The 23,852-nt window shown below is 22.8% G+C and overlaps 2 protein-coding genes across 5 annotated transcripts in view; one reads left to right on the top strand and one right to left on the bottom strand.

The window, feature by feature from the left end:
• The first annotated feature begins 2,351 nt into the window (after positions 1-2,351).
• Rpb12 (DNA-directed RNA polymerases I, II, and III subunit Rpb12) lies at positions 2,352-3,724 on the top strand. Its single transcript, XM_003695027.4, has 3 exons — positions 2,352-2,519; positions 3,277-3,369; positions 3,543-3,724. Exons 1-3 carry the CDS (start codon positions 2,462-2,464, stop codon positions 3,563-3,565), a joined length of 174 nt encoding a protein of 57 aa, XP_003695075.1. The 5' UTR covers positions 2,352-2,461; the 3' UTR covers positions 3,566-3,724.
• A 6,163-nt stretch (positions 3,725-9,887) lies between these two features.
• Positions 9,888-23,852, bottom strand: part of shn (zinc finger protein schnurri) — a 52,836-nt gene continuing 38,871 nt past the window's right edge. The window contains exons 3-8 of one of the 4 annotated variants that reach the window (XM_086912811.1): positions 22,010-23,786; positions 20,467-20,587; positions 16,374-17,843; positions 13,793-13,985; positions 12,013-12,261; positions 9,888-11,647 (exon numbers count right to left, since the gene is read on the bottom strand). In XM_086912811.1, coding sequence (XP_086768937.1) covers positions 11,468-11,647; positions 12,013-12,261; positions 13,793-13,985; positions 16,374-17,843; positions 20,467-20,587; positions 22,010-23,786 — 3,990 coding nt within the window. In that variant the 3' untranslated portion in view covers positions 9,888-11,467. Of the gene's footprint in view, positions 11,648-12,012; positions 12,262-13,475; positions 13,707-13,792; positions 13,986-16,373; positions 17,844-20,466; positions 20,588-22,009; positions 23,787-23,852 lie in introns of those variants that run through there. The other 3 variants (XM_086912812.1, XM_086912823.1, XM_086912818.1) reach the window with 3 other exon arrangements.

The following is a 23,852-nucleotide window of genomic DNA, read 5'->3' as shown; positions in this document are numbered from 1 at the left end:
TTTATAAACTTTTAATATTAATTTTCACTTGCACTTGTGTTTAAAATTTTTTTGAATATATCGTCTATATTCTAATAATTATAATTAGCACACCAAACTTATTAAAACGACGTCTTAACACAAACTGAATTCGTCATTTCTCATATCAACATATATTATATAAATTCAATGTAAACACAGTTCGCTTCAAAACCGCTTTTAAGTTTTGAATTTTTGTGACCTTTTTTTTACAATATAATATCTTTGCAACGAATTTTCTCTAACTTAAACAAATATTGTGGAATTTATTTTAAAATTTATATATAATGACATTAAAAAATATTAGCATGTTAAAAGACGATAATTTTTTTAAAATTTAACTTATTGAATTATTTTGTGATACTAAAAAAATTAGTTTATTAGATAATATTTATTAGATATTATATTATATAACATATAAAAAGAGATATGTAAAAAAATCTTAAACAAAATTACAATTTATTAGAATTGTAAGGAAAATACTAAAAATTTATGTTAATTACATATATCTTTAGCTGTAATAAATTAACTACATGCTGGACAAATATTTTTCAATGAATTAAGAATAAGTTACAAGTTAATTTTCCAGTTAACGATTTAATAAAGTAAATAAGAAAATGATTTTGCAAAAATTTTACAAGAACTCATATGAACAAACATATAATTTTTGGAATTTGATATTATACATATATAGTTACAAAATAATAGAAATCCAAACATACAACAAAAAATTATTATTTAATATAAATATATATCAAAATAGTTTTATAATTATCTAAATTAAATCTTATTGAATATTTCTGAGAATAAAATATATAAATATTCAAAAGTATCACAAATCATTATTAGAAAATTGAAAAAAAATAAACTTCAAATCATAAAAAAATTAATAATATCAAAACTAATTTTTCATACAGAAGTTTTTAAAAGGAAATAAAAAAAATTTCAAAAGAAAAAAAAAATTCCATATAGAAGGGAAATATTGAAAATTAAAAAAAGATTTACAAATTAATGATCAAAATATAAAATATTGACTATTTAAATATATTTACATTGATAAAATAAATATATTTCATCAATCGATATATATGATTTTTTTAACAAAACTTTTTTTATATTTATATAATTGATATTTATATTACAATATAATAATTTATATTATAGTTTTGTATTATTAAATGTCACATTATTTTTATTATATCAGTTCTTAATCTTGTAATTATTTAATATAAATATGAATAAATGTGAAATATATTACAATAAAATGAATAATAATATTACAATCTAAAACGTTTCATTTGAATATATAGTCTAAACAATTGAAATAAAATCATTCCAGACAGATTAGATATTAGAATGAAATTTATGTCTAATTATATTGAATTATAAGAAAAATAAAAATATATTTGAAAATATTCAAAAAAAATTTTATTAATTTCTATTATATTTTAAGTTATAATATAATAATAACTTTTAATAAATTTTATTTTATTAAAATATAAAGAATATTAAATTTTTAATTTTTTTAAATTAAATTTATTATAAAATCAAATATAAAAATACAAATATATTATTATTTTTAATATATCATATTATATTTAAGATATTTTAGAATTTTGATAAAGTATTCAATATTCATTCAAAAATAGATATCAAATTATTTTTTAAAAATTCTGGCAAAATATAAAATTCTTTATATTTTTCTCATTCTTCTTTTAATTTTTATGATATATCATTTTATTTTGTAAATGTTAATAAATTCATTGGAAATCATTTATGAATGATATTTATATTATATATATAAAAAAATTACTTACAAAAGTAACATTTTCTTCTAAAATAAGTAACAAAAGTGAATTTTTTTTATTCAACAATGAATTATTTCACATATAAAAGAAATTGATCACTGGAAAAATAAAAAAAAATCAATAAAAAATATTTGCCGCGAGTGAATAGTTTAAATTTGATATGAACAAAAATGAATTTGATTTTTGCCGTTATATTTTATAATTATTTTAAAACTCAATCAATTACACCAGGATTACTATAGCTTAAGGCCCGATGCTGATGAACATTTATTGCACGATTTGAATTTGGATCTGTTTTGTTATTTTCAATTGAAAAGAGAAGTAAAAATATTCATCATAACACAATAATATTGCTGTATACATAATACCTGTTTTACTACTAAATTATTTATTTGACACTATAAACATTCTACTCCTGTTAACTATTATGTTAAAAAATTGTCATAAAGGATAACTTTTTTATATTTGTCTTGTGTTTGCTCAAATAAGTTACCAATCAGAAACAAAGATAGAATCACGTGGTTTAGTGAATAGTATGTCGTATAACAGTATGTTGTTATATTTGTAGTCAAAAAATTTATTAAAAATATAAAAACTTCTTTTGCGAACAAATCACAAATAGAAAGCTTATAAAAATGGAATCCAGCAAGTCAGAATCAACTCCAAAACAAGCTATGGTATATATTTGTGGAGGTATGTCTAAAAACATATAAATAGATTTTTTAACCTCACATTTTACATGTTGCAATTAAATAAGTAACAATATATAATTTTTAAAATAAATATGAACTTTATATAAATGTTATTTTTTTTATCTTTTTATTATATGATTGAATTAAATTTTAATATTAATGAAGATGTAGTACATATTTATTAAGTTTTTATTGTATTTAAACAAATATTGATGACAGTATATTAATATATATAAATATATTATAAAATATAAAATATTATTTAATTTTTAATAACATTACATATTTTTTATTTAAAAAAACGGAATTATTTATCAATTTTATATAATTTATATATTTTTGTATTTAATCATATATTATAAATTTTGTATTTTATTCTTTATGTATTTCTATCTTGACATATCAAATAATTTTTTATATTGTTATTATATTTTGTTTATCTCTTATATTTTTAAAGTAATTATTATTTATAAAATATAATGTAAATAAACAATTTTGAAAAATATATTAAAAAATAAAATTTTTATTAAAAAATTTCTATATATTTGATAGTAATATTTGATATAGATCATAAATTATACAGTAAATTCTTATGAAAAAAATATTTTTTTTATAAAATACAAAAATGATATTAAATTATGATTGTTTGGACAATAATGCTTTTTATAAAAACACTTAGAATATTGCAAATTTTTATATTATAAAAATAGCATATAATAATATTAATTTTTATCAAACAACTTTTTTTTTGTTTATAGAATGTCACCATGATAATGAAATACGACCAAGAGATCCTATTCGATGCAGAGAATGTGGATATAGAATCATGTACAAAAAACGAACTAAAAGACGTATCCTTTTTGAAATAAAAAAATACTAAAAATTATTAAATATTGTTGGTAATAAATTAGTATATTACATTATTTATAATGTATATATTATAATATAATTATAATATTCTTTTATATATAATTAGAAATTATAAATATAATAAGCAAATTAATTTTCCTTAATAAATATTTAGTTGTTGTATTTGATGCACGATAAATATAAGGATTAAATAATTTTAATAAAATAATACACACAATTATAGTAAATTAAGTATATATTTATTCCCAATCCATGTAATTCATAAAATTGTACTTTTTATATTTGTGATATTATCTTAAAAAATTATCATGATTAAAATATATTGATTCAAATATTTTTCATAGTTTTTCTTGATAAACTTAGAAATTTTTAATTTTTTATTTTATTTACCAAAATTTTATCAATTATATATTAATGCAAATCATGTAATATAAAACATTTTAAGCAATATATGTTTTTATTTACAATAAATAAATTACATTTTTATCAGTAGTTCAACAGAGTCACAGAATCAGGAAGAAAACTGATGGCAATACTAGCAAAATGTTAGCATTCTCACATTTCATAAAAGCCGACATATTTTTATATATATTGTATAAAGTTTTAATACGGTCCCATTATATTATGATATTTACTAGCAGAAGCTTAATTGGCCTCTATCAAAATACTTTTTCACTAATAAATTTTTGAATTTAAAATGTTTCATTATTGTAGCATTTCTAACTATAAAATATAATACATACTTTTTGTATAAGCATAATTTAGATTATGTGCCTGGAAAAGTATCTATAAAATCTTAGTAATATACATAAAATATTAGTTTGTCAACTATTTATAAGTATTACTGTCAACAACACTCATAAAATTTAAATCATTTATGAACACAAACAAATTTCTTTTAGAAATTCTTGAAATAAAATGAAAATAATTTTTTTTTTAATAATTTTGAAAGATCTTGTTAAAAAAATAATTTAATCAAAAATATGTAAGTTTAGAACCTGCTTGTTTTACAATTTTTTAATACTGATTTTGGAAGGAGCCAAGCCAACTTTTTATATAAAAGTTATATAAATCAGTTTTGCATTATCGACCAATCAGATCACCAAAAAATAAATCAGGAGATTGAACTTAACGATCAAATTTAATGATCAAAAATATTATTATCACAGAGATTGTCAAATCAAATGGATATTGGATTATTGAGAGGATTACTATAAGGAAATATTAGAAATATTTTTTATTGCAAGATCGTATAAAAGAAATATTCACCGAATTTTTTTTTAAATATCATATCATAATTGGCGCAATCATTAAATATTATATTATAAATAATTTTTAGAAAGATTCAGTTTCTAAAGTAAATATTTATATGTCAATTCATTTTATTAAAAAATTTTATCTTGGATAAAAGTTATTTATCATGGATTTAATTCATTTAATATATTTCATTGATCGTCATGTTCAATAAATATGTTTTATAATGTTCAATAACTATGTTTTCAAAATTATAATAACTAATAGTTAATAGCTGTGCATATGAGTTTATACTAAATATATTATTTTGAATTCTAAATTGCGACTAGTCGATAATGCGCAGTGATAATGATAATATACAAGGCAAAGCATTTTATCACTTATAGTATTTTTTTCTGTTGTTTAAAAAATATATTATTAAACACACTAATAACAAATAAACAAACAATAAAAGAACTTATTCTTTGTGTTTTTAAAAAATTCATTAATATTTGTTTTTAAAAAAAATTATTGCCATACAAATTATATTTTATTAATATTAAGTTAATAGCTAACTATTTTTTTTGTTTTTTTTTTTTAATAGATATAAAAATAGAAAGAATTTGTAACTAGTTTATAATTTTTTCTTTTTTTCTAATACATAAAACATAATAAACTATTTTCTTTCAAAATGCTTTTTTAAATTCTTATTTTCTTAGAAACTTTTAATAAGTAATATTATTAATAAAATATCTAGGCACAAAATTGAGTTAAATATTTTTTTTATTTGTATTCTATATTTATTAATATTTAATAATATTTAGTGATTTAATTTAATTTTTTTTTTTAACCAATATATAATTTTTTTTTGAAATATATTTTTCTTTTTCTGTAAATATGATTTTAAAAATTTTAAAATTAATAATGTGATAATTTTCCGAATTTCTTTTAAAAATTATATTTTCATGTAATAATTTCAATGACACTAATTACTATAAATGATAAATACTTTGCATATATTAAACAATATTATATATACCAAATATGTACAGAAATATTCTAAAATTCTTTGTTTATTTATGTATTTATGTATTTATATATTTTGTAATCTAATTTATTTTAAAATAAGATTTATATTTTATCAGATTAATTGTACGAACGATAATATAACAAACTTGAATTTCATGTATTAATTTTATAAAAATTTCTTGCTTGTGTATTAACACAAAATGGACTTGTAAATATTTATATATTACGTAATACTTACGTATAAATTATCTAAAAATATTTGCAAATTACAATAGAAAAAATATGTTATTTAACATACTTGCAATGTTTGTTTTTTAATAGGATACAAGTTTATCTTACGAGGGAAGAACCCTAACTTCGATTTTAACAAGCTTTTGTACAATGATGATATAGATTAATAATATATATAAATATTAGTAATATAATTTAAAATAGGTTTTCAAATGAATTAATTTGCATTTCATTCCATCATCCATTATCATCAATTTATATAAATATGATATTATATGAATAGCATTCTGCGAAATATTTTTCAATATCAAATAGTTTTTCCAGATAAATTAAAGAAAGAAAGAAATGCAAATATAATAAACAATTATTTATTATAATGTATCGAAATTTTTTATGCTTCGAATATATGTATATGATAGTTACGATTTAAGATTATGTATGACGTAATTATAAATAAAATTATAAATTTAATAAAAAATTATTTATATTTTTAAAAGTATTGAATAACTATGTCTAATATTTTACATATATTATAATTATCAAAAATCTATAATATTGTACAAAAGCAATAAAATTGAAGACGACCAGTTAAAATTCTTCTCTTGTTAGATCAAATTGTTTATTATACTGTACGTACACAAATGACAAAAAGTAGATATTTATGATTTCTTAGATCTAAATTAATAGATTTGATATGTAAAAGATTCTCTGTTATGTATGCTTCTTAAAATTTTTGATACTTTTACAAAAAATAATTATTTCGAAAATATATTGAGAATAATATTTTGAAAAAACTACCTTAATTATCACATGAGTATAGTTCAGAGAATGAACATTAAACTATTTTAAATTTGGCTTTAGCTGTATTCCAAAATTTGTTTCTTTCATGGAATTTTTTTTTTTAATATTATTTATTTTATATTTTAATGAAAAAGTTGTGTTTTGTTTATCTTATTATTTCTTCAAAATATAAATATTGTTGGCTTGGCATTGTGAACATACATACATGCACACTTTAAAAATTCATACATGATTTAATTGGTTTGTATTAGAATGAATATACATCAAATACTATGTCAAACTATACCATATTGATATTGTTTGGCGATACTTCAACTGGACCTCATATACATGATTGTGCGATCATTCAATTCGTCTCCTATTTTGTCTCAAGCACGTATAGGTACAAATTGTGATAATCAAAATTTGATTATGCAATAGGAAAGACAAGTTGTGCTTGAGGAACATATTATAAGGGACATGTATAAAAACTGGGCTTTATGTATTATGTAAATAGTTATAAGATACAGTAGATAGCTGTCGCTTCTGGAAGTATATACTGCTTAAATATTTTAAGCAAAATCAAAAAATCGGTTATTCAGTTTGATAATAATCTGATCAACAATTAAATTTAATTAAACTTATCAAGAATATATTATTTTTAATCAATTATTAAACAGAATTAGGAATAAATTATTATTAAATTGTTATATAAAAAATTTATATTTTTATATTTATTAAATTGATAAAATAAAATTCTAATTAATTTCATTTCAAACATGCATATTTCCATTTAAAAACTGAATAAATTTTTTAATTATTTATTTTAAATATTATATATTTATTTTGTATATATTGCATTACTAAATTTATTACTTTTAAACTTTAATACTTACAATAATATTATTATAAGTTTAATTTTTGTTAATATTGATATAAATTGTTTTTTTGATTGTACATATTAAAATACAATTTTTTTGAATTAATTAATATTTTGTTGTTATAAATAATATAATTAATATAATTAAAACAACAATAATTATTGATAAAAAAATAAATAAAAGTGTATTTAAGAAGATTTTATAAATATTTTACCTAATTCTGTTTTAAAAATAAAGAATTCAAAAAAAATAAAGAATATATATATATAATGATTCATTGAAATTATGTTTTATAAATAATCTGAATAACCGATTCTGTTCCCAATTACGAACTTCTTAACATTAACTAAAATGATTTCATTATATTATACATAAATATATACAAACATATTTTTCTCTTATGTCAACAATAATTCTCATAATTGATCATACTAATATTATACAAATATATGTATATATATGATTCATGTATTAATAATTAGATATAATATTAATTTTTAATATTAGAATACTCTTTAACGTTGAACGCAACAGTTGCACTTTAAATACAGAATCACATACCAGTCCATTGCACCTTATATTGATACAACACTACTATATAAATATTATCTTTTACTAATGAACTATGTTCCTACAAATTACATTTTATCAATTTTCGAAGGAAATTTTATTAGATCTTAAGCCAAGATTTTCTTATGTCTTAGCTTTGAAACATAATATTTAAGAAAGAGATAAGTTTTAATAATAAATAATTGTTAGTTTTATTAAATTAATGTAAATTATAATTTTACAATCCTAACTCTCAATAGTGTTATAAGAACCATGGAAATACATATGTAAAAGGTGAGCATTATAAACGATCATATTCTATTTATTTGAATTTATTTATATAATTTGCTCTTACACATTCATTAAACACGTAATTAAGACAAGATATTAAAGGTTATCCCATATTGATAATTTCCTATAAAAGATAAATAGGAAAAAGTTACAAATTGTTTCTCTTATAGTTTTTTAAATTAAAATTAAATGTATATTTCGTTTATAAATATGTTATGGTCTTATAACAATATGATTATAAAGAAAAAGATTCGTGCATATTATAATAATGAAGAAATATTTTATCATAAAATAAAATTATATTACAACATAAATTGCAAGAATAAACATAAATGTTGACATTTGACAATTTTTTCAGAAAATTAAATTTAAATAAATTTTTTATTTTCGTTTTTAATTTGTTTAATTTATATACAATAATAGAAATCAAAAATAAAGAAAATAATAAATTAAATTGTTTTAATTAAAATGTGAATTTGTAAATTGCAGGAAAATAATATAGAAAAATAGACAAATAAAATTTTGTAAACTAAATTTGTAAACAAAATTATATTTATATGTATTTAAATATAAATACTCAATAGCATATTATTCAGGTTACAAAATTTAATAAATTTTAAGATTTAAATGATTAAATTATAAACTATTATTTCGTATATTTCATAGAATTTGTAATAGATCATATAAATAATTATTTTTCCATATTTAAAACAATATAAATGATATATTTATATAATAACTTTTAAAAAATTTTTGAAAAAATTGTAAATGTTTTGAATAAATTAATCAAAACAATATTTTAGAATTATTTTTTTTTCAAATTGTACTATTTGGATCTAGTTTTAATTGTAGTGTATAATGTTTATGTATAAATGTTGGAAGTAATGGTAATATCAAATATGTATAAATTCACTTTTTCAAAAATATAAGCAATAATAAAAGACTATTATCTGGAACATTATAGCAATGTAAACAACACTTACTAAAATAGAACTTTATGTTCCTTATTAATGAGTTAGAATGTCCGCTTTACTCTGTAATTGTATCTTCCCACATATGTACCAAAATTTTTAAATAAAATTTTAATAATTTATATCATGTCATTCAAAAAATAATTTTCATGATAATTAAATAAAATATTAAAATTATAATATTGCATGTTAATAAATATTTGGCACATTATTATTTTAATTATATTTATTAGGAAATTTTAACAACTTTATGATAAATGTATTTATTTGACTAATTAAAATTAAAATTAGAAAATATAATATGAAGTATTAGAACATATAATATGAAGTAATAGTTTATAATTAGAGATTGAATAAAAGTGTTCATTTTTATAAATAAAAGTTATTTGCTGAATTTTTAACTTTTAAATCATTTCTTTCCTGTTTTTAATTAATTTATGATAAAATTATGTTATAAAAGTATTTTTATAATTATTTTGTATTCAATTAATAAGAGTTTCAAGTGACTATTAACATATTATAAATAAACATATATTCAGATTTCAGAAATTTTTTAATTTTAAAATATATAAATAATTCATATATTAGTATAATTTTATAATATTATATAATTATAACTTCTTTGAACGAATATGTTATATATATTATTATTTTTTTATCTAATTGAAAATTTAAACAGTTTCATTCAATTCCTATTTATAATTATTTTTTTAATAGAAATATAATAATATTTTTTCATAAATTCTTGAAATTTAAACAAAATTAAATTAATTTCATTTTTCTTTCAATCTAAGAATGACATTTAAATAAATCATTTTCATTTTGGTACACTGTGTGATACATCTGGTATTGGTTATAAATCTGTACAATATATATTTATTATTATGTACATATATAACTATATTAAATATTGAAAACTTGGTTATATATGTACATTTAAAAAATTTTTTTGAGAGATTGAAGCAAAGTAAAATGAATAATGCTATTTATATAAAATTAAAATGTAACGTTTTAACTTAAATATGAAATTTTACTTCAATTTGATATAAATGTACAGAAAATATCCTGCTCATTAAATAAACAAATATCATTTATTTTATTCTTTCTGTTTATTTCTACAACTAACACAAAACAAATTCAAATTAATACATTTTATAATAATTAATTAGGTTTAGAAAAAACTAATTGGAAGCTAAAAAGTAATCAAAAATATATATAAAAACAATATTTTTTCTATTTTAATATAATTGTTAAAATTTCAAGAGGTAATATCGATTAAAAATTTTTGAATCATCAGATATCATTTTTTAATTATATTTAAATTATATAATTTAGTGAAAAGAAAAAATTTATTCATCAAAATATTAAAAATAACAAAATTTTGTTTTATTTTCATTTTAAAGATATGCATTTATTATGTACTTTGGCGCATTGAATAAATATTAAATAAACCAGAATTTCATTATAATAATAATAATTTTTTTCAATAATATTTGCTGTACATCACCATAATATTTAATTTATTTAAATTGCATTTTTAGCATATTGGAAACATTTGCTTCAATTTTTATCAATAAACACTATTAATAATTAATGATACTTTTAATAAATTTCCTTCGAAAAAAGATAATATTTTGTTACTATTTATAACTATTTATAACTATTTTATCGATTACGGCAACGAGTTTTTTTGAAATAATTTCACCGCAGATTGTCTATATTGTTCGCTGCATTATTTTGGCACTATGAGTCTTCGATTATTCTCTTTTGTAATCTTTCTTGATTACAAATTTCTCCATAGTTTTTTTTTGAGTATTCTTTCTTCTCTCTACACTTGTCCAAAGTTTTGTTTCTATTCCCTTGGATATTTGTACTAGAATCTGATTTGATATTATGTTCAACAAAGCAAATGTACTTTTAACTTTTTCATATTACGCAAGACACCGTATAAAGTTGGCACTTGTATGATTGTATGACTTCGGCCCTCGTATCATCTATGAGAAATGTAAGTTGATTTAGCCTTTTATACCGTACTCGCGTCTTTGTTAACTAAATTGAAGATTCGTATGGGGAACATCGAATTTCGAATCTTCGTTCGAGATTGGCACATGATACTATCGAGACATGTCCGCGTCTGTCACTTTCACAGGATCTGGATGCATCATGTGTTGTGGCACAGGCTCACCCTCATCCGATGAAGTTTCACCACCGCTGATCACTTGACTTGGAATCGTTTCAGGATCCCATTGTCCTATTTTAGTAGGATCTTTTTCACAAAGTCTTTGAGCCAGCATCTGTTGAAAGGTATAAATGTCAAAATTGATAGTATTAAACTAATATTATTACATGTAACGAAATAAAAATTATTTTTATATAATATAATATAATATAATATATATTATATAACATTATTCATAGTAATCTTCCACATTGTATACATATATATACATATACATATATTTTTTTAAATATTTGAATTTTCTATAATTATTATATTAAAATAAAAATAATTCATTTTTATTCCAAAATTTTTTTCAACGAAATATGATATGAATTTAAATAATAATATTTCTTATTAATATCTCATTATATTTAATAGAATACTAACTAATACTACGTAAATATAAAATCTTTGAGAATTTTTAAAGATATTGCTTACCTGAAGACTAGTAAGACTATTATCACAGTCAGTAGTATCAATATCATTCAAATTGATACCAGATCTTTCCATTTCAGCGTATGTTCCGAACGGTAATTTTCCTAAACATTCTAATTTCATAATATGCATTTTGCTACGAAGATGCTTTGCTAAGTGACCGTGTATTCTGAATGCTATTTTACAGTCAGTACATTTGAATGGTCTAGGATTGCTGGTGGTTGCAGCTCCGAATGTAGAAGTCATACTAACCTATAACAATTCAATTATGCAATCAAATAACAAAATTATAAAATCCAATCTATTTTAGATTTTTAAAAAATATCACTTGTACACATATGGAAGCAATAACGATTAATATTAAATAATTATAATTTATTCTATTTTATTCTATTTATGGATGCTGTTATTAATATTTATTTTGATTTTCTCGATTTTATATTTGCTTTTTAATTAAAATTATTGTTAAATATTGTTTCGTTGATAATTCTTTTTTAATTAATTGAATGATCATCTAAGTATTTTTTATTTATTTTTATAAATACTTATGTTATATAATTTTTAAAAGCAAAGACAATTAATTTTATTTAAAAATATTATAATATATTTGTTAAATCAATATTAAGTTATAAGAAAATAATTAATTTTAATTGTAACGAAGAAATCTTTTCAGTATTCTGTTTTTATACCATAATTTTTATAAATTGAAATTTATATATATAATTATATCAATATTTTTTGAAAATAGATATAATTATGAAATTTTGCATGTAAAATATTTCAATAAAAATATAGAAATTAATAAAACTTATAGTTAATAAAAATAAAAATAGAAGTTAATAAGGTAATAGAAATTAATGAATAACAAGGATTCAATAATATTTTATTAATTTGATAATTTATTATCAAATAATTAGAAAAAAGACAAGAAGATGATTATATGTCTTAGATCCCAATGTGAATTATTTTTAAAAATTTGGCATGGTTCTCCAAGTATGATTTATTGAAATTTAATCAATAAATTATGGCACAATATATGAATAAAATATTCATATAGAACAATATATTGTTAATAAAATTTAATAAGATAAATAAAAAATTAATTAAATTAAGACATCATTATTATTAATATTATATTATATTATAATATTATATATTATTAATTTTTTATCTAACATAATAATCTGTAAATAAATTTAATAAAAAACTTTCGAAAAATATAAATATCAATTTGATATAATAAATATTAATAGTAATCATTGTTAAAAAGAAGAATAGTTTAATTGCATCAAAAATATTAATTTTAAGTATTTATTGAACAATAAAATAAAATAATATCATTTTTAATATATAATTAATCACAAAAAATAATAGTTAGTAGTTTTATAAAAACAAATGCAAATTAGTATATATGATATAGATAAATATAAAATAGTTTTCAATCATAATAAATAAATATATATGCATTTCTTTAAGATAATTTTTTTTTCTTCCTTACATTTATTTTTATTTATAAATTCATTCATCAAGTGATAATTAAATGAATGATAAATGAGATTTAAAATAATTATCAAATCCAATGATAAATATATATACTGAAATATTTTAATAAAAATATTCGTCTATTCTAGGAAAATCACATAAATGATCAAAACATTACATAAATTTAATCATATTAATAATTATAGGCTAAGAATCTGAAAGAAATATATAAATTAATTAAGACGATTCATTATTATATATAAATAAAATAATTAATATTCAAATAAAAAAAATTGATTACCTTATTATGGTGAGAAACAGATCTCTCATGCTTTGTCAAATGACCCTTGGTTCGAAAAGAGACAGCGCAACTTTCACATCTAAATGGTCTCTCGAAGTAATGAATGTTGATATGCAACCGTAACTGACTAGGTTTGCTGAACACCTTATTACAAATTCCGCACACGCTTCTTCCATCCTCAGTCACACTGTAACTACATTCGGTAGATTCAGTTCTTTCATCGTAAATTACTATGTTGTTGATGGTATCAAAGAATAGTGAATGAATCGGAATTTCTTTGATTTCTTCGAATTAATTAACTTTTAAATATATTTTTTCATATTTTTAAAATTGCACATAGATTTTTATATTTCATTGAAATATTTTTTTTTTCTTATAAAATTTTTGAATTGTGAAAAATGATAATTTATTTTGATTGCCACTATATTTTAATGTATGTAACTTAATTTAATATGAATATCTAACAGTAACTTTTTTTAACTAAAAACCTGGTGTATAATAATATTATTTTATGATTGTATATGTTCTAAAAATATATCATTATGTTTATAATTAATATGAAATGTATATATCAAAATATTGTTTAAAAAATTAATTAATATTTTTATTTATTAATAAAGTTAATAATATTGTTATAAACATTGAAAACTATAACTAAGTTTTACGGATGAAGTAAAGAAAATGGTTGATAGTCTATAGTTATCATACATTAGTTCTGAAAATATTGAAAAATGAATCATTTCTGTTACTTTATAATTATTAATTAATTATTATTGTATTATATTATTGTGTACTATACAATTAAAGATCTTGCAGATACACTTTTAGATATGCGTAATATACATAAAAAAAAATTCTACATAATAATATACATAAATTGCAAATATAAAAAACAATAAAAAATAAGTAATTACAGATTTTAAATTATTTCGTGAAATAAGAATGCAAATTTGAGCTTACCTCTTTTTTATTTTTAACAGAAAACGACATTTTTAATTAATAAAACAATAATAAATCAATAAATTATATTTTATTAATTATTAATAAAAAATAATCTTTTTTTTATTTTGGTATAAATCAAAAATATTTTAATTTTGAATTTTTGAAAAATAAAAACTTCATAAATCAATGAATATTATTATGTTAAAATATAATACATTTATTCAATTATTATTTAATATAATAACATAATATATTAAATCAAAGTATTAATTTTTTTTTATTCGAGTTGTTTATAAGCTTTAATTGTTAGAATAATGTAGAACACAAGAGTGTAGCAGAATATGAAGTTTATATTTATTAAATGTTAAAACAAAAATAGTAAAATCTTTTAGTTACTTTAATTTTGTTTTTTTTTTTTGAAGTTAAATGCTATAAAATATTAAAAAAGGAAATATTCATTTTTATATACAATAGAATTAAAACATTATTATATTTTCATTTAAAAATTGCTGATCTTTAAATTATAAAATGACTCAAAGAAATCATTGATTAATTTTACTTTCTTAATTTTAGTAACATTATGATTTTCAGAAATGAAATAATTAGCCTTGATAAATTTAAATATAATCAGTAAAAATTTTTTTATTCATTTATCAAAACTAATTATTTCATTTTTGAAAATCAATATATATGTATTAACCAATTATATATCATTGACCACAATAGTAAAACTAGATTTAATAGTCACTTAATTTTTAATTAAATTAAATTATTTAATTATTTTAATTAAATTATTTAATTTTGATCTTCATTTTAGCAGAGACCAGACATTTAACCATAAATGTAAAGAAATAACATATTTTATTAATTTTAATACAAATCTCTTCTAACCCTTAATATCAACAATATACAACATATCAATATTATTGAAAAATATGTTAAAAATAAATAGTGAATACGTGAATTATTTTATTTATATTCAAAAAAATATATTAATATACAATAATAACAATAAATATTCTACTGTAAAAATTTAAAAGATTTCCTTAATTTAAAAAAAATATTTAGTTTATTAAAATGTTATAAATATTTTCACTTTTTCAAATTTTGAATGTATAATTTATAAGATGAAAGAAATAATCATTATGAAAGAAATAGATACTAGATAAATATTTAGAAATTTATACATGAAATATTAAAAATAATAGATTAATAACTTAATACTATATTGAAATTAACATTATCTAATGACTTTAATTTATATTTTGAGCATTAATAACTATCGATAATTTTTATTAGATAAAATATATTTAATAAGAAAAAAATGTGTACATATATAAATAAAATATATATAAATGAAGTAATTTAATTTTAAAAAGATCAAAAGAACTCGAGTCTACTTAAGAAATTTGAAAAAAAAGTATAATTTTTCTCATTTCAAAAATTTTTAAAAAATTATTTATTGCCATTTTTAAATTCACGTAGAAAAATCAGCAATTAAATATATTTCTTTCTATTTTTTTCTCTCTCTATTTTTCTTTTGCACACAAGTCCTATTGCAACGATCTTTCTAAAATTAATCGAAACCATTTTAAAGTTAATAAGATATAATCGAATCACCACGTGAAATATCACTCACCTGACGTAATTAGGAGCAGGTCCATTCGAAGGCTGCAAGAATTCAGCTTGTGGTTTGGTGGTTGACGCGTTAGGAAAGGGTGATCTGAAACCTGGCCCTCCGACAACCATCTTCCGCGCAACCGTATGCTTAATGCTTTCCGCGATGCTTTGTTTCGTTATATCCGTATGATTCATCTCGACGCGATCCATGCTTCTCATGTCAACGTTCTGCGGTCTCGAGACTTCGTGCATCTTAGACGATTCGTGCATCATTAACGGCAACTTTTCGAAATTAACTCTTGATTCTTGAGGCTGAGCATGGTGTCTGTTGGTGTCCGGCAATAAAATCATATCTCTGCTCGGGGGTCTGTTATCCATGTTGATCGGTCTGACGGTCTCCATGTTATTCGAGGAAGGCATATCTTGGCTCAAACGTATGTCGTGATTCAATTTCGAATTGGCAGGGCTCGTTAAGCCGATATTCTCCTGTGTGTGCTTCGATGTATGCTTGATTCTCGAATCCATCGCTGCCTGCATTTGCATCTTGGTTGGATCGGTGTAAGTCGTTGCTGGAATACTTTCCATTAGTTCGACGCTTCTCGATTTCGGGGAATTCTGTTGCGGATAAATATCCCTCTCCTTCCCTTGTTTCTTAATGTTCCCCACCCGATACTGTTGTTTAATCTTGCTATCCATAACATGCCTTTCAGTGAGATACGCTTGCAACATATGTCCCTCGGCATCCGGTTTCCACTCTCTCCCCTGTATCGGCAGTCTTTCCATAGTTTGAACGATCGTTTGTAACAAGACCGGTTCCGAAACGGGAGTTAAAATGTCCGCTGGCCTGGCTCTTTGCGGTATGGAAGAGGGCAATGTTTGCAAGGCTGGCTTCGTTGTCAGATCTATGGGCTGCGGCAAACTATTTGCTGGATCGGTATCGACCATCTCGTTCGCCTCGACGTCTTCGGGGCATTCTTCTTTCTTCGACGATTGGATCACGCTCGTTCTCGAGTCCTCGGGCCCGATTCGGCTCGAAAAATAGTAGCGTTGGGACAATTCGTTTCGAACGAGAGTGGTCTTTTGCATGGTGACAGGTTGGCTGGCCAGACATGTATTGTTGCTTATCGTGGTGGATACGCTCGCGAACGTGGAGGTTGTCGGGAAGGTGAGAGTGTAAGGATAAGTCGTGGGTCGTCCAAACGGCAACAGCCCCGGATATCTATTCGTGTTGCGTTGCGACAGGCTTAGCAAACTCTGTGCAGCTTCTTGCTCCTCGCTCCTCGATTCCTCGCTCTCCTCTCCTTCGCTCTCTTCCTCTTCCTCCGAGGACTCCTCGATATTGCCACCTGCCGCTAACCGGGCTATAGCGTCTTTATCGATGTTTTCATCGCAGACTGCCGTTGGCACTGGGACAACGCCTAATTCCACGCACTTTTTGTAATGAGCTTTTGATTTCATATGCTTCGTGAGGTTGCCTTTGGTTTTAAAGCTGTTCGTGGGGGAAAAAAGAGAAGAAATATTTGTATGATGTGTGTGAACCATAGATATGAATACGTGGATACAGATGGATTGATTGAAAAGTAATATTGCATTCGATTCGAAAGGATGTAGGAAGCAAATATGAGTCACCAGATTTTATTAGCAATTCACGAGTGTCATTTCGTGGATGTCATAGGGAATCTTAACTTCGAAATTCAAAAAGCATTTACAATTATTAATGAAATTTATATAGAAGATATCTCGAATTAAACTTATCAAAAAAATGTTTCAACAAAATTTGATCGAAAAGTTTTAAAGATATATATAGGTAAAAGTTTTAAGTAATTATATAAACTATTTAGATTAAAATAATAGGAAAGATTTCAAGTCAACTTTTTTTTTTTTAAGTAAAATCATCATTTTGAATGATTTTTATTAATCGATTTATCTTCATATACTATTTATAAGAAATATTATCAATTTATAGGCGCCATTTTTATTGCTTTTGCATGTATAGATTTAACTTATTTTTTTTATAAATGTTATTAATTTAAAAATTTTTTTATTTTGCATTATGTTTTTCTTGAAATATTTTTTTGATAACTTTCAATTTTATTCAAATTTATCCAGTTAAATGAAATATCAATGTAATCAATCGTTGTAAGGTGAATAAAGATAATGTCGACTTTCGAATCTCAAATTTGTAAAGCATAAACTAATTCTTTTTTATTTATTTTTTTTCAAGATCATCGAAACTCATCAAATTTATTTAATTATTTTTATTGTTGTTTCTTATATTATTACTAAATGCTAAATTTAATATTATATATGAAAATATCTGTATCTTCCGAATTATCGAAATTGAGATTTCATATTTCGTTTCCACTTTGTCATCATGAAAATCAGTATGGTTCGGTTAATTATTAATGTTATTATTACAATACATTTATGTGTTATAATTATGCAAAAATTCATCGTATTATGTTTATTTTATTCGTTTTAGATTAATTAAAAAAAATTGTTGATGAAATGCAATGTATTTCAATATATTTTGATTACTTTTAAAACAAAAATCAGAGTATCAACGTATATCGTTGAATCAAAAAGATTTTGTATCTGTGAAAGTTGAACATTTTATATTTTTAACATTTCATTGATATTCTCTTTGATTTATCTCTAAAAATGAATATTATATATATTTGCTTTTTCTCATTGGAAATATATTTTATATAATTATGAGAATATGTTAAAGTTTATTTGATTACATAAAAAGGATTTATCCTTCAAAGGTTCCAAGATTCGAAAATATTAATTTAAATGAATATCATTGATTCAAATAAATTTTTTGATTTTTATAATATTTGTATTTTTCGAAATTTTAAAATCAACTTTTATTTTTTATAATAGATTTTTTTAGATAAAAATAAAAATTCTTTTTTCCTTTTTTTATAATAAAAATTGCAAATAATATTAAAATAATTATAATGAATTAAAATAATCATTAAAAGAGTTTCCTATGTAATAGGAATGTAATATATGTATCGAAATGTAACTTTATATAACTATTTGAAAAAAATTACTGAACGACAAATACATAAAAGATTATCATTTCACAAATATCTTTTGTTTTTTTACTTATCAACCGATATAATTATAATGAGATATTTTATGTTTCAATACGTATACATTATAATATATTCTTCGCATTATCTATTTTCAAATAAAATTTTACACTAAATTTTTATAGTTTTGAAACACATAAAGCCATAATTATAATAAAAAATGAAAGTCATTTATAGGATGATAATTTTTTTTATACATTTCTGTATATTTTATATGTCTCGTTTTATGTAACATATTTGAAAATATGTATATAAATATACCATAAATATATATATATTTAAAAAATTATATATCTTATAAAGTAAAAAAAAAAAAAAAAAAGATAATTTAATTTAATTTAATTCAAAATTGTAACATTTTTAAAATATTATTAAAAAATTCTATAGATAGCTTGGACTTAATGGATCAAATTATAATATAAAAAAAAAAAGTTTGTTACATCAAAACTATAGCTTATAAACAGATCTGTCTCGAAATTATAAATGCACTATTCTAAAAAATATATATATATATATATAGAACCAATTTAATTTAAATTTTATATAGCTATACACAAATTTGAATTTAGGATTTCAAAATAAAAAAATTTTCTTTTGGAAATATATTTGCTAATATTTTATAAAAAATATTTACTTTTAAAATAATATAATTATAGAAATAATTAAAATTGAAATTATATTATTACTTTAAAAAAATGAAAATATAATTATTAAATATTTTATTGTATTATACCATAAAAAAGTATGTACACGATACATACCATATTTGATTATAAAAAAAATAATTATAATTACAAAAAAATGTAATTTAAAAATATTTAAAATGTATTAAAATATTTAAAAATCAAAAAATTTGAGCATTATTAAATGTAATTAAATATAATAATTTATTAATATTATTGTCGTACATATGTAAAACAAAAAAAAATTTTTAACTGTTCAATGTATTAAAGTATATATAAATGTAATTAAAAAGAGATAAAAAAGAAGAATTTAAAAAAAATGACTTACCTAAAAGCACAATGTTTACACGTGTATGGCCTTACGTCCGTATGTGTTCTGATATGTTTCTTTAACATGGATGGTTTTTTACAACGTATGCCACATTCTTCACAAACATAGCGACCTCGACCTTACATAATAAAATAAGTTAAAATTCAACCATGAGGAATAATGATATGTTATTTGCAAAAAAAAAAAAAAATTACTTATAAAATATACATATAAATGCATATCGCAGTAGGAACACACATAAATGCAAATATCAGTCGTTGATATTCTGAATATGGCAGTAAATATTAAACGTATTATATATGGTAAAATAAAATAATAATATTTCGTTCAATTTTCTCGTTCGAAATATAATAAAATATAATATTAATATTTTAATGTTTTTTATTAATACTTTAATTTTGCAATATTTGCATAAATTATTTTGTTAAATATTTATAATATTATAGCCCAATATTTTTTCACAATATCATATTTGATTTAAGATTTATTACAAATATACGTAAAATATACTTATATCGTTATTCTAAATTAAAGAGATAAAAAAATTGTTTCGATTTATCTCAATTTTAAATATAAACGAAGCATTGACTAAGAAATGAAAATTTTTAAAAGTAAAAAGATATAAATACAAATGTTTCTTGGAATTAATCATTATTTTCTAATATTTAATCTCTTAGGAATTATTGATCTCAGTAAACGATATAAAAAAAAAAAACGTAACTCAAGAACTATGATACGTGTATATTTATTTTACTTATTAAAGTCTTTGTATAATTACTTATTAAAATTGAATTTTGAAATTTATAAACATACTAATAAATATTAATATTAATTTCGGCCATTCTTTAAAATATAAAACATATTAGTTGTCTTTGAATGACATTGCAATCTTGATAATCATCATTCTTGTGATTTATTTTAAATTGAGTCATAGTCATGTTTAGTCATGCATATAATCTTATAAAAATTAATATAAATTATTTTAATGTTAATCTCAGTAATTTTAAATAAATGTTTCTATTTATTAAATGTCTTAAATTTATATTTAAATTCAATTCATAGTATATTATCTCAAAATATTCAAATCTAAGATAGTAATACCAAGAAAATTAAAAAAAGTAATTAGATTTGCTAATATTGTAAGTAATTACAAATAATATAGAAAAAGAAAAGTGAACTTTTATTAAAGACCATAAAAATAGTTAAGAAGAGAAAGATTATATCAATATAAAGTCATATAAACTTTATCATTTACTTTATCATATTTTATTCTTCAATAAATAATGGAAAAATGTTCAGGATGCAATATCCTCGAAGGCTATAAGATATATATAAGATCTCCTATAAAGCGTTCATCTATCGCCAAATAAAGTATAACGTCACGTACTAAAAATCCAAAGCTTCTGATCTGGCAATATATAAATCGATGATTGTATTTGCAACAGTTATTAAAATTATTATTCGAAGGAAAAACGAAAGCACACACGTTATTACATACGTTAACGCATAGACAAAAATTGTATTATTTCCATTCCCTTACCTCTGCCTCTAACGTACGTATAATCTTCGTTGCTCTCGAAGCCCCCGTCGAATATCTTCACTCTCTTCGCTTTATCTTGCATATCACTGTCCGAACTAGTCGGCGTGGTCGGCCTGTGCGAGGAATGCGTTAAAATATCCTCCTGCTTTTTCCACGCGGTTGTATAATTAAGCGGTCTATGCCTCGAATCGTAATGCGCCATATCAACATCAGGTGGCGCTTCTTTGCATATCTCCCAATTCGAGTACATGGATAAACCGTGTTGCTGCGTGACATACATAGGCTGGGGTCTGTTCAGAGTGCAATAAAACACCCTGGTCGAACATTTCAGGCCAAGATATGTATAAGCGTGCCCGTTCAAGTAAAGCTGCCCGTACGATTTCTTGGGCCGCGGTGTTTCCGGGCTTATGAGCGGAAGCGTGTTCGCCGTTGGGGTGATACCGTGATGCTTCTTGGGCGTGAACGTGCCAGGTTTCAACGGTAACGAGGTTGGCCTCAAAAACTTGTTCGGCTTTGTCTCTTCCTTAGGCGGCGCGTCACCATTTTTCCCCAACTTCGCCTCGACTTTGTCCGTTTTCGCGATTAAATCTACGGAAGGTATACTCGGCATATTGGGAGTTGATATGTTTGGTATGATCGGCGCCAACATTTTCGGCATGTTGGGCAAAGATATGGAGGAGCTCGGAATGGTGGCCGGTGTGCCTGGCGGTTTGTACACCATCGTGCCGCCCGAATGGAGGCCCGATCTCACCACGATCGAAGCGGTCTCCGAAGTGACGCATTTACTGTTCACGGCCTGCTCGTTCGTCGGAGAATTCGTTTGACGCGGCTCGATCCTCATCGTCTTCGTCTCGCCCGTGTTGTCTAATATTCTCACCTCGCCCCCAAACATCTGTAACGAGTTCGGGCGTGGATACTTGCTCAGCTCCTCGAGGGATCGCAACGTGGTCGGCACGGATTCCGGCCTCTGTTTCTTCACGGGTGGCACGTACGTGTCGACCAGCCTTGTATTGCCCAGAAGGGGGCCAGGGGAGGGAAGAGGTTGCAAGTTGTTGTAATAATCGGAAGACTTTGAATCGAAATCGGATTCCCCTTTCTCGATCTCCAACTGATACTCCCTTCGGGGACTCGCGCTACCGTTCCAGTAGTACCTGTGATGAACGTCGAGAACATCGATGCCCGAGTAGGGGATGTCGCAAGAGGGGCAGAAATAGTTCTCGTTCTCCGCCGTTCTCTCTTGGCACGACGAGGTTTGATTTTTCAGCAGGAGATCCTTGATTATGGAACCGCCCTCCGAGTCGTTCGGGCAATCCTTGCTTTCTTGAACGAAGCTCTCGCTGTAGCACCGTTTCCTCGAAGATTCCTTTGCGGAGGAGAGATTCAACGGTTGGTCGACAGATTGCTTCGTCTCCACGAGACTCTGCTGTCTTTGAACCAGTTTGTGCAATCGGGGATCCACCGCGACCACGATCGCCTGATTGTCCGTGATAATTTTATCGATGTGCTCCTGCACTTGTTCCGGATTCGGTTTCGGCGTGGTTATAGCTATCGTCGAGGAAGAACTGCTCGTGGAAGAAGTGGAGGAGAGGGAAGACGTTTCGATATCGTTGTTGGCACACTGGAGGGCCGTGTGGAATTTTGGCTTGTAAATTTTTCCCGTTTTAATTGTTTTCACACTGGCCACGGTCATCGTAGGTGTTGATGACGGAGGAGGGGGTGGTGTGCCAGTACCGTTGCTCGCGCTATCGGATAAACTTATGTCCGAATCCTCCGATACCTAAGAAAATAATTGTATATTTTTTTTTTATACAGAAAATTTTTTTTAACGAATATTTGTTTATAT

Source organism: Apis florea, unplaced genomic scaffold (assembly GCF_048593485.1).
Source record: "Apis florea isolate Af1SG1 unplaced genomic scaffold, ASM4859348v1 contig_1794_pilon, whole genome shotgun sequence".
Lineage (NCBI taxonomy): Eukaryota > Metazoa > Arthropoda > Insecta > Hymenoptera > Apidae > Apis > Apis florea.
Note: the sequence above shows the minus strand (reverse complement) of the source record. Positions and strands in the feature narration are given on the sequence as shown.

What these genes read in the sequence shown, in the direction of transcription:
- Rpb12 (XM_003695027.4), top strand. Translation starts at nt 2,462, where the DNA reads ATGGAATCCAGCAAGTCAGAATCAACTCCAAAACAAGCTATGGTATAT. An exon ending in TATGGTATATATTTGTGGAG is followed by an intron (nt 2,520 to 3,276) that starts GTATGTCTAAAA and finishes TTTTGTTTATAG; the next exon opens with AATGTCACCATGATAATGAA. An exon ending in CAAAAAACGAACTAAAAGAC is followed by an intron (nt 3,370 to 3,542) that starts GTATCCTTTTTG and finishes ATAAATATTTAG; the next exon opens with TTGTTGTATTTGATGCACGA.